This window comes from Piliocolobus tephrosceles, chromosome 8 (genome assembly GCF_002776525.5).
Source record: "Piliocolobus tephrosceles isolate RC106 chromosome 8, ASM277652v3, whole genome shotgun sequence".
Taxonomy (NCBI): Eukaryota; Metazoa; Chordata; class Mammalia; order Primates; family Cercopithecidae; genus Piliocolobus; species Piliocolobus tephrosceles.
In genome coordinates this window covers 56,227,534-56,246,626 of record NC_045441.1, presented here as the reverse complement: position 1 = coordinate 56,246,626, position 19,093 = coordinate 56,227,534, and the positions used below count along the sequence as shown (strand labels likewise).

Below are 19,093 nucleotides of genomic sequence, written 5' to 3'. Positions count from 1 at the left end.
GTTTCTTAAAGTAGGTTCCTCAGAAACTTAAATTCCAGGATGTTAATAGCTGTTGGGAATAGGGGGGAAGATTCCCAAATAACATTGAAAGTCACTGAGTTAAACAAAGCCAACAGATTTTTTTGTTGTTGTTGTTGTTTGCTGCAGGACTTCTCAGGGCCTTTATTATTTACTATTCTTATGTAAATCCAAAAGGAGACCATAGTCAGCAGTGTTTTCCAAACATTTTTAATCATGAAGTTTTTGTTTCGTTTTTAGAAGTACTGTATGCACAAAGTGATCCATAAAATTATTTTGGGAAACGTAAAAACTAATATATGCAACAAAAATTACTTAAGACTTTTAGGTTTCAATACATTTCATTCTCTGCTTCTATGTGTGTGAACATCCACACAAAGACAGAAACATAAGCCAACAACTGGTTCAACAATATGCCATAAAAATCAAACTCACAGTCTATAATATAGAACAAGGACTTCAAAACTAGGATGGGTGTATATTGGTTCCCTACCATTTGATCTATAAAACCAGGAGAATTCAGATGCATTTAACAAGTTGAAGGTCACAGAGACTATGTTACATCACTGGGATTCTTGCCTTTAGTTCAGCTGCTTTGGAATTGTAGTCAACAGAATAGTGATGCAGTTGAGAAAGTACAACAGATACTGTCAGTAACAAAATGAGGTTTACACAAGAAGAAAGGTCAAGATGCTTCGAGTCTGAATGTATGGAAGTGAGAAGGCATGCAAGGTCACAGGACTTAGCACAAACCTGAGAGCTGTCTTTATTCTCTGAGGCCCCCAAATTACCATCTGTGTAAGAGACTCCCTGAACCAGGAAAAGGAAGATCTTTCCATCTCTGCAAGTATACTCTAAAACCACAGGAATGAAACAGCTTGTTAGGCTCCCTGTGGAATTTGCTGTCTGTAAGCCCACAGGGCTCAGACGACTGTTGAATAACTGCGTTGGACCTTTCTCCAGGACAAACCTTGGCCCAGGCTAGGTATGTGGCAGCTCTGCAGCCAGCAGGTTTTCACAAAGTGGGAAAGACAGAACTGCTGGCTGGGGCCCATTACAGACTTTCAACAAGGTGGACGTCTCTGCAGGAGGACTGGATCAATGGATCCACTCAATATGGCGACCTTTGTCCCACTGAGGAGGCAGCTTCTTCAATGCAGGTGAAACTCAGGACATTAAAACTCAGGACATTTCCTCTGTGTAGGGAGGCATTATCTTCTCATTTTTTTTAAAGTTCATATTGTTAAAAAGTAACACTGTTTTATAGGAATTTCCTCCCACAAAACTTAAGATACCCTAAATGCAGCTGATCATTTTAATTCTTCAAATTCTTTGAAGAGCCTTTAAGGGTGGGCCAGGTAACTCTTGCCATTTCACAGATGGACTGTACAATAACACAGCAAAATACTGGCAACATTCTAACGGTAATTAGGACAAGCGTTCAAGGTAGCAATCTGTATAAAGGATGAAATGGTTTCCTTATAACCCACCTCATATCCAACATGTAAGGGAAGAGAGAGCTGAAATAATCAGTAATGTACGAAAGAAAAATATGAAGTAGGAAAGGAAGGCAATAGAGAGAATATCTTTTATCTTCCCACATTACACACTGCCCTCCCACTGAAACATTTTAAATCCATTTTCTCTTTAAGAAATAATACATGAGGCCGGGCGCGGTGGCTCAAGCCTGTAATCCCAGCACTTTGGGAGGCCGAGACAGGCAGATCACGAGGTCAGGAGATCAAGACCATCCTGGCTAACCCTGTGAAACCCCGTCTCTACTAAAAAAAAAAAAAATACAAAAAACTAGCCGGGCGAGGTGGCGGGCGCCTGTAGTCCCAGCTACTCAGGAGGCTGAGGCAGGAGAATGGCGTAAACCCAGGAGGTGGAGCTTGCAGTGAGCTGAGATCCGGCCACTGCACTCCAGCCTGGGCCACAGAGCAAGACTCTGCCTCAAAAAAAAAAAAAAGAAATAATACATGAAAACTGAAAACAAAGGTAAGCATAAAGATAAATAAGAATTTATAACTCCAGCCTCCATCACTAAAATGTTGGTATATATCCTTCCAGACTTTTTAGTATACCTATATATGCTCGAAATAGAATCATATCTATATATTGCTTTGTAATCTTACGTTTTTACTTTACATTTTATGCTGAGGACATCTTTCTATGTCTATAAAAAATAATCCTGGCGACTCCATCTGTAAGAGCAGAGAAATACCAGGTAAGGAATACGGACTCTGGGGTCAAACAGGTGAGAATTCAAGTCTCATGTCGGCTGCTTTATAACCATGTGACCCTCAGGAAGCTGTTATTTTGTCTAAGTCTCAAGTTTCTTATTTATGCAATAGAGATCACAAGGATACCTACTTCACAGGCTACAGCTAGAATTAAAATAATGCATGTAAAGTAATTAGCAAATACCTGACACGACAGTTACGTGCTCGATGTTAAGTAGCTATCACTATTAGCAGTAGTGAATATTCTATTATATTACATTTTTGAAAAAATTCAATTTTCTATTGTTTGGCATTTAGATTATTTTTATTTTTTTAACCTTTTATTTTAAAATCATTATTGACTTACAGGTAGTTGCAAAAACAGTAAAGTCCCACATACCCTATACCCAGTTTTTCCCAGTAGTTACGCCTTACACATCTATGATACAATATAAAAATGTGGGAGTTGACATTAGTATAATCTACAGATTTTATTCAGATTTCACCAGATTTACATGCACTGATCCGTTTATATGTGTGTGGGTATGAGTAAATGCAATTTTATCACATGTCCACATTCCTGTAACCAGCACCACAATCAGGATACGGAACTTTTCATCACTACAAGATCCCGTGTGCTACCCCTTTATAATCACACTCCCCTTTACTTCTTCCATCTCCATAATTATATCATTTCAAAATGTTTATGTAAGTGGAACCCTATGGATATGGTTTGGCTGTGTCCCCACCCGAATCTTATCTTGAATTGTAGCTCCCATAATTCCCATGTGTTATGGGAGGGACTCAGTGAAAGACAATTGAATCATGGGGGCGGTTTTCCCCATACTGTTCTTGTGGTAGTGAACACGTCTTATGAGATCTGATGGTTTTATAAGGGGTTTCCCTTTTCACTGAGCTTTAATTCTCTCTTGCCTGCCACCACGTAAGACAAGCTTTTTGTCATCTGCCATGATTGTGAGGCCTCCCCAGTCACATGGAACTCTTTATAAATTACCCAGTCTCGGGTATGTCTTTATCAGCAGCATGAACATAGAGTAATACACCTATACTATGTAATGTTTTGAGATTGGCTATTTTCTCTCAGCATAATGTCCTTGAGATCCATCCAAGTTGCTATGTATATCAACAGTTTGTTCCTTGGTATTGCTGAGTAGTATTCGATTGTATGGATGTACCACAGTTTGTTTAACCATTCATCTGTTGAAAACCACTTGAGTTTGTTTCCAGTCTTTGGCCAATACAAATAAACTTGCTCTGAACATGGGTATAGATTTATGTGTGGACATAAATTTTCATTTATCTGGAACAAATGCTCAGAAATGAGTGTTGGGTTGCATGGTAAATGCATGTTTAGTTTTATACAACACCGCCAAACTGTTTTCCAGAGTGGCTACACCATTTTACATAGCTACAAGAAATGTATGATAGATTAAATTCATATGCATTTTCACCGGCATTTGATACTATATTTTCTTTTAACTTTGGCTCTTCTAATAGGTGTGTAGTGATATCTCATCATGGCTTTAATTTGCATTTTCCTAATGGCTAATGATGTTGAATACCTATTTCTAATTTTTGATGTGACAATGCAAAATGGATACTTTGGATAAATTCTAAGTTAATTCCTACAATGAATTCTTCAAAGTGGAATTGCTAGATAGGCAGATTTTTTAAATAGTGGGAAAATAATATCATATTGCCTTCCAGAAAATTACCAATTTACACTCCCATCAGCATCACATGAACTGCTCAGCTTTGAAAGTACTAACTCTCTCTCATCGTCTCCCCTACAAGGTTAAAAAGACGGTTCTTGCCAATACATTCTCCACTACCAGGGAAATAAAATAAAAATTAGGTTTCCCTAAATCTTAATGGAGCAGAAAATGAACCAACTAAGATACCCTCTCTAAGGACATCTCACATTCAGACATGCATTTAACATTTTTATCAAACACATTAGGAAGAATGAAAACTCGTTTACCTTTATGGGCAATATGACACAGATCTTCTTGCATTTTAGAAAACTCTGATGAGGTTTCAGAGCCATCAGAATAATTTTTCTCTTCTCCAAAATCTAGTGTTGACAAATTAGGATTGGAGGAGTGTAGTCTTACTGGGCCAGAAAACGGTTTGGGGACCTGAAGTAACACCAAAGGGAAATACTTCTTTTCAGATGCAGATTGCTTAGAATATTTACTTGATTCTAAGATTGAAATATAGTAACAGAAAACATTTTATAGGTAGGTCTTTCTACTGAGTGATAACTTATTTTTAAAAACGAGAACTCAAGACAACACTTTCCACAGCAACTTGCTTCTTGTGAGCTAAAAATGGGTGAGAAATCACATTCCTTTGGAAATGATAGAAGCATTAAAGCTTTAGGTTGAAAATGATAGCTAAAGCTGCCAGGCTTTCTCATTTATACTCAATTCCTTCCTCCTGGCAATAATCATCCATGTATCCAGGCGGTTAGTAATGGATAGGTTTAAAATGCTTTCCTTTGTACCCAGGGCTTCTACAAAATAAATGACCCTCATTTGTACATGGACCTTCTTTACTTCCAAAGTGCTTATCTTCAGTCCATAAACTACTTTGAACCAAAGAGTATACAAGAGTATATCAGGTGACCTAACCAGAAGCTTGAGATTTATGTTGATTCTAAAAATGCTGCAATTTAATATGCAACCGTTAAGCTGTAAATCTTGGCCTGTGGCTTAGCTGTGCACTGGGAAAGCTCCTTGCATGCATGACACAGTGAATCCTGGATGAGGGATTGGGAGTTTGGAGATAAGAGGCCAAGGAGAATCTACACCATGTCCTGTGCCCAGAGAATCTGCCTGTGGGCTTAGAGGGATGACAAATCCATGGAGCATCAGCAGAAGACATAGGTAAGAGCACACAGTAACTGCAGCCACAAAACAAGGCACAAACACAAGCAGGGAAGAGCACAGACAGGCTCAACAGTGAAGATGGGGAAACCAAAAGCCCTAGAAATGGCAGCAGTCCCTGCAACCTCACACCCTTTTTCCCTTAGAAAATATTCTCTCCCTTGCCCACGATCCATTATGTGCATATCCTAGCACCCAGACAGTCTAAGCAATTCAATTCATCTCTCTGCAGAGCACATTGGAAAGAACAACTACAGAATATTCACTCATCTATTCTCCTAGCTGAGTCAAGGCAGCTCCCGGCACATGGCATGCAGAGCAGGGCCAATGAAGAAACCAGTCTGTCGGGGGAAGCCATGGTTACCTGCAGTGTTCCTTTAGCATCTTTGCCAATAGCTCTGGACCGCCACCTCCTTTGTGGTCTTTTTTCCTTTTTGGGACTTTCAAAAGCTCCACCCTTTGTTTCAAAACAGGAAAGAGAGCACAGACAGTAAAGTCCACCAAACCGACAAGGATAAATGCATAGCAAGGTGACTACCTCCATCCCCTTGACTTTGGCTGAAGCAACTGACCACAGCATTCCACTGTTAGTGAAAGGGCGGGAGGAGAAAGGAAAGCAGAAGAGGGCCAGAATGTCAACAGAAGAGGAGTCGGGCTCACCTGGATGGCGTTGATAGCTGGTGCCGAGTATGTCCGATGCAGGACATCCATGCTTTGCAGGAGCTGGCTCATTTCTACCAGGTAGGCATGACAGTGCGCCAGGTCTGTGGGGGAAAAGAGGACAGTGCTCACAATGCTCCACTAGCAAGAGGGATCACTGTGCTGTCCCCATGCCAGCTACTTTTCCTTATTTATCTGTAGTTGATTTTCTTTTTTCATCTGTAAGCATCAGAAATTTTACTTCCCTTTTTACAGGAAAGGCTGTAGACTCTAGTGGTTAAGGGCACGAATCTTGAGAACCAGGCTGCCTCAGTTTGAATCCACTTAATGAACTGTAACTATTGAGAAAATTGCAAAACTGCATGCCTCAGCTTCCTCATCACAAAGATGGGGATAATTATATATGTAGATCACAAGACAGTTGTGAGAATTAAATGAGTTGATATTGCAGAGTTCTTAGAAGAGTGTTTGGCACAGAGTAAAAACTAAATAAATCAGCCATCATCATCATCATAAGTTTAATCCTGTAGTAATATGCTGACACCATCCACTTGTCAGGACCTAATGCACATTAATAAAACTAAAATGAAAGTTGTACCAGTCTCTAAGGAAAACTTTGTCAATCACGGACCTGCCTGAGGATCATAATGAGCCTCTGCAGATGGACCTGAGCTGACATAAGAGGACTCTCCAACCAGATCCCAGTCGCTAACCCAAAAGATAGTCCATAATTTGCTGTTCGCTGGATGCTGATGGATGTTTCTGCTAAAGAATACAGGCCCAAATGCCTTAGGCTAGAGGCTCTCACACTTTGATATCATCAGGATCACCTGGAGACCTTGTTAAACCATAGCTCACTGGGCTCTACCCCTAGTTTTTGATTCAGTACATCTGGGTTGAGCCTGGAAAATGTGCATTTCTGATAAGTTCCCAGGTGGATGCTGCTGCTCCAGAGACAAGGTTCCAGCGACTTCTTTGACAAGCTGTCACTCAGTAAAGCTCATGAGTGATGTTTATTGGAGGGGCAAAGCCTACATGGTCCCAAGGGTGATACTACCTAGATTCAGCAAGAGATAATGCAATTTTCAAGGCTGTCACCTGGTATTTTTTTCTAACAGTGGTTCTCAATCATGGCTACACTTTTAAATCAACTGGAGAAATCTTCTAAATTATATATGCCTAAATCCCACCCCCAGACAATTCAATCAGAGCACTCCCAATCCCGCTGTGGATCTTTTCGGTTTTTAGTTCCCTAAGTCAGTCTTAGCTAATTAAGGTTGAGAATGCTGAGCTTCCTTATGGCAGGCGCCTTATCAAAATCACTTGGGGAACTTTGGAAAATTAGTGATACCAGGGCCCTACCTCAGACCAATTTAAAGAGATGATTTGAGACAGAGGACTGGGAATGGGTATTACTGCATTTTAAAAGTCCTCTGGGTGATTCTAATGTGCAGTCAGGGTAGAGAACACCTAAGTCGTGAAGATCTCCATCTGATCACCCCCTCACCTCTAGCACAATGATTCTCAATCTTGGGTGTGTGTCAGACTCTGCCCTTGGAGACTGACTTAGAGGCCCATGTGGAAATCAGGCATCAGTATCAGGCATCAATACTGAAGGAACAGAAGAAGAAACCTGTCTGCATGTACAGCCAGGTGAAGATGCAAAGATCTGCAAGGAGAGTGTCTCTTGTTGATGATGGGTGCAACCTTTACAAGCAAAATATGGAAGGGAATGTGGACAAGCAAAGGGGAAGGACACAAATGCACCTGAAGTATAAACATCAAACCAGTATCATCTAATAGCCACGACAGAAAGCAGAGGTTTCAAGTCACTCTACCTTTGAAGCATTTTTCCATGTCCTCTGAAGACTGTAACCATAACGGAACTCGTGTCTCACCACCGCAAGAAAATGATACATTGCTTCCAGTTTGAAATAAATTCTGCTTTGATATACTGCTACGCTGTTCCACAGATGACAAAAGCACATTGTAAATGGAAACAGAGCCCAGCAGGGACATGTTAAGGTAAAGGATAACAGAGTAGGTTAGTCACTAATGGACACCATTTGCCTATAATGAGGAAGAAGCTTCTAGCTAAGTACTAGGACCTCTGACTATCACCCCGGTTTGGCCATACCATGCTATGATATGGCATGCTTGAATGGTGGACTTTATTTTCTTCTTTTATCACATATTAATAATAACACCAAAATAATAATATAAATGTTTGGAACTATTTTGCAATCCTGCGTAGCTATATGCATACCTACTGTAGTTTACAACCAGAAAAGGAAACCAAACTCAAACCAGTCAGGACAAAGCTAGTTCATTCAGAGATGCTAAATTCCTCCTTATTCTTCAGTCACTGTCCCCTCCAAATAATAGATGCTCATCTGGTCTTGCTTCTGACTCAGTGGGCAAACAGACTAATTAAATACCACCCCAAGCCTACCTGCTTGTCCCTGAAAATCTTTCCTTCTTCGGAATCAGCTCCCAAGATAGGACTCCACGAAACAAAGCCACCCCGTTCTCAGATTCATTATTGGCAAAACACTCATTACCTTCCTACTTGAAATGGAGTCAAACACCCCAGATGCAGACTCTGTGGTGGTGGACCCTGAGAAAAAGTGATTAACTTCATGTGGAAACATGGCAATTTCATTCTGACGATACATTCTGTGATGGCGAAGTTTCGATACCCACTCATCAAAGACTTCTTCTGATTTGACCTATGATGTATTCAGTTGAAAAAAGGAAAGAAGAGAATCACTCACGGGAAGGAACAATTACTCATCAAATTGAGGCCACTCCCGAAATCCGCTTTTTCAGTTGGCACATAATTTCAACAGCCAGGTGCAGTGGCTGATGCCTGTAATCCCAGCAATTTGGGAGGCCGAGGAGGGAGGACCACTTGAGCCCAGGAGTTTGACACCACCCTGGGCAACATGGTGAAACCCTGTCTCTACAATAAATACCAAAAAAATTAGCCAGACATGGAGGCACATGCCTGTGATCTGAGCTACTCGAGAGGCTGAGGTGGGAGGATCACTTGGGCCTGGGAGGTTGAGGCTGCAGTGAACCGAGATTGGGCCACTGCACTCTAGCCTGGGTGGCAGAGGGGGACTCTGCCTCAAAAAAAATACATAAATAAGAAAAGGAATGGAGAAATAGCCTCTCATTGACTGTTTACATTGATGTGGTCTACAGGAACAAGTTTGAGAAAGAAATGCAGAGTAAAAATGATCTTTACAAAGTATGTATTTTGGCTTTCTATGAGTGAATCCAACTGTTATTTATTTATTTATTTGAGACAGAGTCTTGCCCTGTCGCCCAAGGCTGGAGTGCAATGGCCCGTTCTTGGCTCACTGCAATCTCCACCTCCCAGGTTCAAGCAATTCTCCCGCCTCAACCTCCCGAGTAGCTGGAATTACAGGCATGCACCATCACGCCCAGCTAATTGTTTGTATCTTTAGTAAAGACAGGGTTTCCCCATGTTGGCCAGGCTGGTCTCGAACTCCTGACCTTGTGATCTGCCTGCCTCGGCCTCCCAAAGTGCTGGGATTACAGGCGTGAGCCACTGCGCCTGGCCTGTTATGCTATTTTTAAGAAAACAGAACACTGCCAATCATATTAAGCAACAAATAAATTGAAATTTATATTTATCTGCCTCTTAAAGCATTTCTAAGTTCTCTTAATCACAGCTTCTCTATCCCTACTGAAAATATGAGCACCATTTTTCTTTTTAAACTCTTTTACAATTCAGACTTTTCAGATCAATCTTTTCTGAACTGGAATGAATTAGTAAATTCTTCCTAAAATATTTAACCTTGTTCATCTCTCCAACAAAGCATACATTGCTGAGGAGTATATGTGATATGGTTTGGCTGTGTTCCGTGTCCCCACCCAAATCTCATCTTGAATTCCCACATTTTGTGGGAGGGACCTGGTCAGTGAGAGAGAACTGGATCATGGGGGCAGGACTTTCCCATAGTGTTCTCATGGTGGTGAGTGGGTCTCACAAGATCTGGGGGTATTAAGCGGGGTTTCCCTGCACAAACTCTTTCTTTTTGCCTGCCACCATCCATAGAAGATGTGACTTGCTCCTCCTTGCCTTCCGCCATGACTGTGAGACCTCCCCGGCCATGTGGAACTGTAAGCCTATTCACCTCTTTCTTTTGTAAATTGCCCAGTCTTGGGTATGTCTTTATCAGCAGTGTGAAAATGAACTAATATAATATGTTAATGAACGTGAAGGTTATTTAAAAGAACATTTCTCCCACTCTCAGAAATAAAGCACTGTAGAGCAATATTATTTTTCCAACTTTTTTTACTCTCATACTCACAAACCTTTAGCCATTCTCTCCATAAATGAGCAATTATCAATTTCTAATTTCCATGAAGAATACTGTTTGTAACTAGTAGTTTTTATTTAAAGATATTTCAAACGTAGTTTTTATTTAAAGATATTTCAAACGTTTATAAAAATATATGTGATATATAGAAAAAGAATATAACAAGCACCTATATACCACAAATATTTCTTAAAAGTCAATTTTGGCCAGGCACGGTGGCTCACATCTGTAATCCCAGCACTTTGGGAGGCTAGGAGGGTGGATCACGAAGTCAGGAGATCGAGACCATCCTGGCCAACATGGTGAAACCCCGTCTCTACTAAAAATACAAAAATTAGCTGGGTGTGGTGGTATGCACCTGTAGTCCCAGCTACTCAGGAGTCTGAGGCAGGAGAATCGCCTGAACCCGGGCGGAAGAGGTTGCAATAAGCCGAGATCACGCCACTATACTCCAGCCTAGGTGACAGCGAGACTTAGTCTCAAAAAAAAAAAAAAAAGTCAGTGTGTGTGTGTGTGTGTGTGTGTGTGTGACAATGCATTGATATTTTCAAAGTAAAAAAAATGATAGATACCCATATATTAGAACACTAAGACTTATGAAGCTGTAATTTAAGATACTCCAAAAGGATGCACAGTAGGATAACTTCCAAGATGAAAAGTTCAGGTCAATTTGTGAAAATCTTTACTAATGCCAGAGATGAGAGCTAGGATATGCAAATAAATGCCAGCAGTATCACTCACTGAGGAACTGTTAGGTTGGCTCTAGTGCTGATTGTTAGAAGTACCTATAAGACTGGAAGCACCTGCAGGGGCTTTTTAATGTGTCATTTACAGGAAGAAGCAATACAAACAGACTCACACCTATTTGTCTCCCCTAAATTATGTTCTTGAAATGTATTTCATTTCCCAGATGTGGTTAAGAGGAATTTTACAGGAATCTTGTGTCATCCTTTGCTCTGATCTATTCTCAGAGGCCGTTATAAGTCAGTGCCCAAGCACTCATCTGAACTCACTTTTTTATCAGTTAAACAAGGTAGAAAAATAAGAGCACTTTATTAAATAACTGTCCAGGGTCCTGTTCCAGTCTCTCAAGTAGTTCTAGGGTCGTGGGTGAACAGCCGCTTAATCTCTCTGCTATCCAGGATCCCTTACCTATAAAATAAATGGGATCAAACAGCCCACAATTTAAAACTGCCTGACTGAGTCTATCAACTAGAACCCTCAAATAACTATACTTGCCTACGCTAAGAATCAGAGCTGATGTTCAAAAGAACGAACAAGAAACCAAACAGAACTTAAAGCAAATCACACAGAGAAATATTAAACTGCGTTTATCACAGTATTAGCATTCAATATATTTTAGGGTATTCTAACCCTTTAAAAATTATTAATTCATAATTACTTTTATTTTGTTAACCAGAATAGTGGGCAAATAAGAACCTATTAATTCCTGACCATGTCAAAATACAGAGCTAAGATTCATTGGAAGTACCTGGAGAAATAACCTAAACTATTCTAGTGGAGACCGATCACTGCAACAGAATAAAGGATAGTATTCTTTCTTAAATTTCTTTTTTCTCTTAAGATATAGGCTTTTCCCTCCTATACTTCACATCAGTCATTTGCAACCAGGGGTGGTTTTATCCTCTAGGGAACGCCTGGCAATGTCTGGAGATATTTTTGGTTGTCATAACTGGAGAAGGATGCTACTGGCATCTAGAGAGAGGGCAGGGGGCAGGGACACTGCTCAACATCCTGCTATACAAAGTCAGCCTCCCACAACAAAGCATTATCCAGTTCACAATGTCAATGGTGCTGAGGCTGAAAAACCTTGCTTTACACAATTAGCTACACCCAGAGATACAGTTAGGCTAGGAAATAGTGAAGATTTGACTGTCTTGCCCATTCAACCAACCACAGGTATGTGGTCCACATGGCTCAATCACCACACACATGCCATAGAACAGGGACACACTGAGACAAGGAGCTCATGATCTCATGCTTTCATTTTCCTAATCCTCGGGCCCCATTCCCAATATCTCAAGTAATTTTCCCAAGTAAGAAAACAGTCTTAGTATTTTCTCAATTAATTTCTAACATTCGGGTACCATTCAACAAGCACATACAATAACTACACTTCCTGAGTTTACCCTGGGCCAGGCACTAGGCCAAGTTTTCTACATGCAGCCCGACAAGATGAGTGTTATAATAATTTTCATTTTGTTTTAGGTGAAAAAACTGAGACTTTCAGAGATAAGTAATTTGCCAAAGTTCAATGGCTAGTGAGTAGCCACATCAAGATTTGAACCAGATCTAGATCTCACGCTTCATGCTTTGACTATCTCTACCACCTGCAGGAGAGACAGCACAAGAGGGTAAGCAGCTTTGAAGTACTATTTGGGAACCCACGCTTTAGGGGAAAAATTCCTGACATTTCACTACAATATTAGAATTTTAGTGGGATTCCTATAAAATTAGCCAAAGTGATAAAACAGGGCTAAATGGCCTAAATGTTATATATATTTCAGGAACACATTTTAACCTATAGTAAATGGTTCTTCACTAAAGATGTGACTGCCTGAGTGGAGATGGTTTGGAAACAACATTTTTCATTGTTGACTGTTGTCACAATCACTAGGGGCAGGCTGGTATCTAGGGGATGAGGTGACCAGGAGGCTAAACCTTCAAGCAGTGCTGACAGTCCTGCACAATGACATCCCATTCAAATACCAACACTGTCCATGAGAAACACTTTGGTAATGAAGGTCTTCTACATGTTGGCTGAATCCCCAAAAGGCATCACCAACAGTATAATAACTGACAATCCTTCCCCAACATAAGTCAACTCTGCACAGTGGGAAGCAGCCTCACCTTCAGATGGTAGATGTGCTCCTCGGTGTCAAGGTCTATGCATTTTGATGACTTCTTTACAGACATCACTGAGAGCCCGACGTCAATGCAGCCATGCAGCTTCTCTCTCTCTATCTGCAGGGGCACCAAGAGGGTCACTTGGGAACCATGGTGTTAAAAGCAGTAGTCACAACCCTGACACACCCTTCCACACCCACTGACAGTAAAATCACAAACACTGCGACTCCTCAAGCACTTAGCGTGAGCCAGTGCTGAGTTACGTGCTGGACATGCACTGTCTTCCTGAATTCCTGAGGTAGGAAGTACTCTCCCCATTTTACAGATGAGGAAACCGGGGTACAGAGGGGTTAAGTAACAAGCAGTTTACACAGTCAGGATGTGAGGAAGCAAAAGAGTAAACACTGTGGGTTGACTCCCATAGCAGTGAATTCACCCGTCAACTGCACTGCCTCCCGCTGAAATTAGTTTCTGGTGTCTGCATTCATTTAGAAGTGATGTATTAATAAAAGAAGTGAGAGCAGGGGACTGAGAGGACAGGAAAGGAAGAAGGGAGAAGAGCAGGACTCCTTCAAGGGGCAGGACAAATGGTCATTCAGAGCCCTCACACATCAACTGCCTGGGATTAATTTGAAAAGGAACTTCTTCACCCAGGGCCTTCTCCCCTGAACCCCCTGGTCACAGTACAAGAGAGAAGGACGCCCTATGTTTTGTTCCTGTTATCTAGCTGCGAGGATGTATTCTCCCACCCGGGGAACTCCTTAGCACAACCTTAAGACCAGAACAGACCTTTGCATGCCCAGAGAGTGTTGGGGGAGTCCCTGCACCTGGACCTGGTGGAGGAACTGAGCCTGCCTGGAACCCAGAGCTCAGACAGAAGTGATTCCCCTCTATGATTTCCAGTTCTGAGAGGAGCTACCCTCAACTATACGCACTCTCATCTCTGAGCTGATGGTTACCCCTTTAGGATTCTTCAATACCACACCGGGCCCACGAAAAGACTTACATCGGTTTGGCTCTTGGCATATTTCAAGATTCCTTTGTCCAGATAGAAGAATCTCTGTGGGGAAGAAAGTATTATTAATTAAGACATTCAATTTAGGTGCCCTTTTCTTGGTCTCAAATTACAACTAGAAATTAAATATGAGTGCCTAAGAACCAGGTGCTGAGTGTCAGGGCAGTGTGAATGCAAATAAAGGGGAGGCCAAGACCAACCTTACCTTGTGCCAGCCTTTTAAGGGCCATTTCCTCTTTTTCAGCAAAAATCCTTTCTGAACTGGTGGCTCCTGGGTGTAATTCATCTCCCCTCTCAGTCCTTCCACCACTTCCCAGCTGTCCTGTTCCAGCAAAAAAGTTGATGTTAAATGTCTACCTTTTTGAAAAATAATAATGGTAAAAAGCACTGCATCCTATCAGTAAATTTATTCAAGATGGGGAGGCTGGCTGGGTTTGTTGGGGAGAAGAAATCCAAATTTAATTTCCATACAGTCCCTGGGCTTCATAGATTTAATTCTATAATTTAGTGGCATCGAATTTCAGTTTTTTTAAAGCTCTTTTTTTGAGAAGAGAATGTTTCTTTCGGTGTTTGAACCTTAATAGGCACAGCTAAATGTAAAGATTTTCCTGTAAGTTCTATTTTTGTTCACTTTGACATTACCATGCAATTACTGTTTGCTCAGCACTAGACTTCAGTCTGAATTTTAACCAGAAGAGAGTGTGTGTGTGTGGTGTGTTGATGGGGGAAGGAAGTTGGTTTAAGAATTGGCTAAAAAGTATGAGACAATGCAAATCAGTAAATATGACAACTTGGTTGAAATAATTATTTTGTTGAAAATCAGCATCCACAAATTCTAGGTATTTAAATGTACTGGAAATCTGGATGCATTAAAAGTATATTTTTGCAACAAGAACTTTCGCTCTTTTTTCCCAGAAATTTGTTTTTTCCATCTTTTTTTGTTCTAAAAACTTTTCTTTCTTTGGCCAATTATTACAAACAGTTTTTACAACTAATCTTCTACTATTGGCTATTTAGGTTATTTCAACTAATGGAAAAAGAATTTTAAAAGAAATAAAAAAGAAAAACACTAAAAGTTCTGAAAATTTACTTTTAAATACTTAAAAAGGAATACATCATTGCTAATCACCTGAAGATAAACCAAAAGTGGCAATACTTCAGTGACTGGGAGAGTTTATTTTTATTATTATTTTTAAATTTTTTATTGGGATATAATTTACATGAAATGCACGAATCTTAAAGAGTATGCCTTGATAAATTTATACATTTATACATATACTTAGTAACTGCCAGCCAGATCCAACAGAAAATATTTCCAACACAGAGTAATTAAGTTTTGACAAGCATGACACTTCAGCCAAGATTTCACCTGGACTAACTTGCTCTGAGTCAAATCTCCAGCCCACAAGCAGGTGCTACAGACAGAAGCCAAGGGCACTGGGAGATGGACAGTGAGTCTGAACCAGCACCAGGAGGCAGTTAGATTCAAGCCCTGGGACACAAGTGGTCTAATAGGGAGGGCACAGAAACCACACAAGGTCCTGAGTGGCTCAGGCTGTTTCTGTGTTGTCCTCAAGTTCAATACATGGGACCCATCTGGTAATGAGAACCCTTTCCTACATTAGCAACGGAACTCTTTACATCATGATCGTGATGGGTCTGTCTTCTATCTGATAGCACTTCACTGTGAATCCAATTAAAGGTACATTCCAGAGTTTTAAAATATCACAGTGGTATTCCCAAGATCTAGAGTTGTGAAAGAGACTTCTTCAATGGAAAAAAGCAAAGCTTCGAAAAAAGATCCAGCTTTTAAATTAGATGATTTTTTTAAGGAAGGTAGCAATGTTGAATGAGATTTCTTCATAGCAATTATTACCAATTATTCCAAGTCACTTAATTACACTCAGACAATAAATGCATACAAATAAGTGATGGGAAGTCAGATTTCCTATTACTTAAAAACACCAAAAAAAATCTTACTTGAATTTATTTTAGCTCAGAAAGGCATTCCTCAAAATTTAACACACTTTACCCGTCTAAATGTTAATGAACCTTTAAGGTTGTCAGGTTAAAACTTCCACCTCAAATTTCACCCCCTCCAGTGGAAAATACCATTTAATCCCTAGAGACTCCATAAGGACTCCATCTTACTTTTCCGGAGATTCACCACTTACTTATGATAATATGTACATGAGATTTTATCATCCCCGCTGGACAGTAGGCTCCTTGAGGGCATAAAGGGTCCAGAGTATTTCTGATTTCCCCACAATGCCTAACCTGCTGTCCTGTGAATAGTATGCATCTGATTGGCAAATGAATAAACTTAGTCTTGGAATAAGTCTGCAAACAGATTAATCTTCTTGGAATGTCATAAATTAGTATGCTTTTGAAGTATGCCCAGTATCTTTGAGCCAAATGACTATTTACAAATGAGATACAATGCATCTGCATTTGTTAAAGAAGGGGGTGTGAGTGTTGTTGTCATTGTTAAATAAAAATCCAAGACTTAAAATCCTCTGGAAAGTACTCTAAGTGGATCAAGTCCTTTTGATTTGTTTGTTTTAAGAGTCCCAGGCAGAAGCAACCTGCAGAGCACTAATACTAAACAATCATGCACATCTGCTCAAAACACTCGATTGTTTTGAGCAAATACCAAGAGGAATCGGACGTTATTGCATCCTTTACAAAACTCAAAAAAAAAGGAGATAAGATCATACCTGTAAGTTTAAAGGAAAACAAGAATTAAATCTGAGAACTATTTCAAAAATTCCCGTTAGAACTGGATTGTTCCTCCTCCTGAGATAGAGTGCATTCCTATCAGTGAGCCATCAAGGAGCGCAGGGAATTAAAGCACATCTGTTGGCCCTTAACATAAATAAACAAACAAAAATAGGAGTTGATTTTTTTTTTCCTACAAAATATTGTGTTTTCTTCATTTTATCTTCCACCTAGGGTCAGAACTTGAAACTGTTACCAGGTTGGAAAAGCCAGATTTGAAATATTTAAGAAAGTGAAGACTCTCCTTGGCTAAAAAAGCAATGCAACCAACTCCTTTTCTGGACTCGACATCCAAATCTGCCCCCTCCCCCGCCCCACCGCCAACTCCCGTCACTGTCCATGAGTCATGAGGCCAACATCTAGCCTGGTAGTCCTCAGTGAGGTTGTGAGTGCTCCCTCGGGACCACTGTGGAATCCTGGAACCACTTTTGGTTGTGACAATGATAAGGAGATGCCTCTGGCATGGAATGGCTGGGAGCCAGGAATGTTAGATGTCCCACAATGCCTTGGTCTTGCGCAACGAAAATGCTATCCCACACCCCAAAGACTTCCCAAAGTGCCTTTAGCCATTTCTGTAGGTGAAATGTACTTAAAATCACTTGAGCATGGAACCGAACTCTGTTTCACACATACATCAAAGTATTTTCGCATGGTTTTTTGCACTCTTGGGATGTAAGTGCTAAGTAACTGAGGGAAGACTGTATTTTGTTCTCGTTGGAAATTTACCAAGTGTCTCCCACTATTTTAGAGAATGATGTTGCTGAAGGCCATGCTATTTGAGTTATTAATACAGCACACCTGTATCCTCTCCATTTGCAGTGGTCCCTTTCTATGTGTAGGTATATCTGATCACTTCATTATGTCTTCTGGTGTGGTCATGCCTGGGCTTTTACATATTGAAATGTATGTTTTAACATTAACCACATTCGTTGAATTTTCCTTTATATTACAGTGAAGCATGATGCTGACGTTTTCAAAATTATGTATTCAAGTAGGTTACATTAATAATGAATTTCAGCTGGACATAGTGGCTCATGCCTGTAATCCCAGGACTTTGGGAGGCTGAAGCAGGATGAACGCTTGAGCCCAGGAGTGTAAGGCTACAGAGAGCTATGAGCACACCACTGCACTCCAGCCTGGGTGAAAGAGTGAGACCCTGTCTCTTAAAAAAAAGTGTGTGTATATATATATATATGTAATTTTTAATATATAAAAAATTATATACATTATATATATTTACATATATAAATTATATATATATATACACACAGATTTACAAGAGAGTAAAGCAATCATTAAAATACTAGTCATAATAAGAGGACATTGGTTACGTGGATGACAGGGTAAGAACCACTAATGAACTTGGTGCAAATTCTGTGTGCCGCTGTAAGAAAGAATACTAGGCCAGGACACAGCATATGTGAAATCACTTTGAAAATTGTAAAGGCTTTAATATTTTCTTGTAAGTAAGTCCTGTTGGTTCCATCTTCAAAATGTGGATTTTCTACTTCCTTCCTCTCGATTCCTCAGCCACCATCCTAACCTTGGCTCTCATCCATTCCATTAATTCCTCACGTGCACTAAAGTCAACAACCACTTATGGGGCCTTGTTGTGTCCTGTCCTTCATGCAATATAAAAATGAGTGTGGCAAAATGGTTGTCTTTATTTCCACTTTGGCGATTTACTTATATTTTGGCCTCCCAGAATCTTCTCTTGATCTTTACCAACCATGCGAACTCTTCAGGATTTTAGTTTGGTTTCTACCTCCTTCCATGAAATTCCTAAATTATCCAAACCACATCAGTCACATATTCCTGTAAATCACATTATTATTACTGCCCATTACCAAATAATTTAGCAATTAGTTAACTTGTAAGGTTTTTTATTCCTCCCTTTCATTTTTATCTCCAGTGCTTTCATCTTTTCTTCCCACTCTATCGCAGTGACCATTTTTTCAACCTGCTTAGAATCTTAGTAAAGTACTAAGTATATACATAGTAGGAACTAAAATATTTCTCCTGGTTTATTCATTGTTGGGGTCTCAAACCGAGAAAATAAGTTCTCAAACCAAGTAAATGGCACTGAGTAGCTGGCTTACAAAGAAATATTAAGCTGTATCCACAATTCTGCACAGCATGCCATTTAAATATACAGCGGGGTCGGCTGAAATAATACATAAACATAACAATATAAGCAATAATAATATAAAATAATTGGAGAACACTTTCTAGCTCCATGAAAGTAGGAACCTTTTCTGTCTTGTTCACTAC

The 19,093-nt window shown here is 40.2% G+C and overlaps 1 protein-coding gene across 6 annotated transcripts in view; it reads right to left on the bottom strand.

The window, feature by feature from the left end:
* The window catches only part of OSBPL3 (oxysterol binding protein like 3), a 184,354-nt gene that overhangs the window by 61,807 nt on the left and 103,454 nt on the right, over positions 1–19,093 (bottom strand). For 4 of the 6 annotated variants that reach the window (XR_003306769.2, XM_026447522.2, XM_026447525.2 and 1 more), the window contains 8 exons: positions 14,250–14,366; positions 14,036–14,089; positions 13,033–13,146; positions 8,371–8,538; positions 7,648–7,771; positions 5,810–5,913; positions 5,514–5,606; positions 4,243–4,399 (listed from right to left, as the gene is read on the bottom strand). Coding sequence is in view for 5 of the 6 variants with exons in the window: in XM_026447522.2 (XP_026303307.1) it covers positions 4,243–4,399; positions 5,514–5,606; positions 5,810–5,913; positions 7,648–7,771; positions 8,371–8,538; positions 13,033–13,146; positions 14,036–14,089; positions 14,250–14,366 (931 nt within the window). In the remaining variant the exon portion in view is untranslated. The remainder of the gene's footprint in view (positions 1–4,242; positions 4,400–5,513; positions 5,607–5,809; positions 5,914–7,647; positions 7,772–8,370; positions 8,539–13,032; positions 13,147–14,035; positions 14,090–14,249; positions 14,367–19,093) is intronic. The other 2 variants (XM_026447523.2, XM_026447526.2) reach the window with 1 other exon arrangement.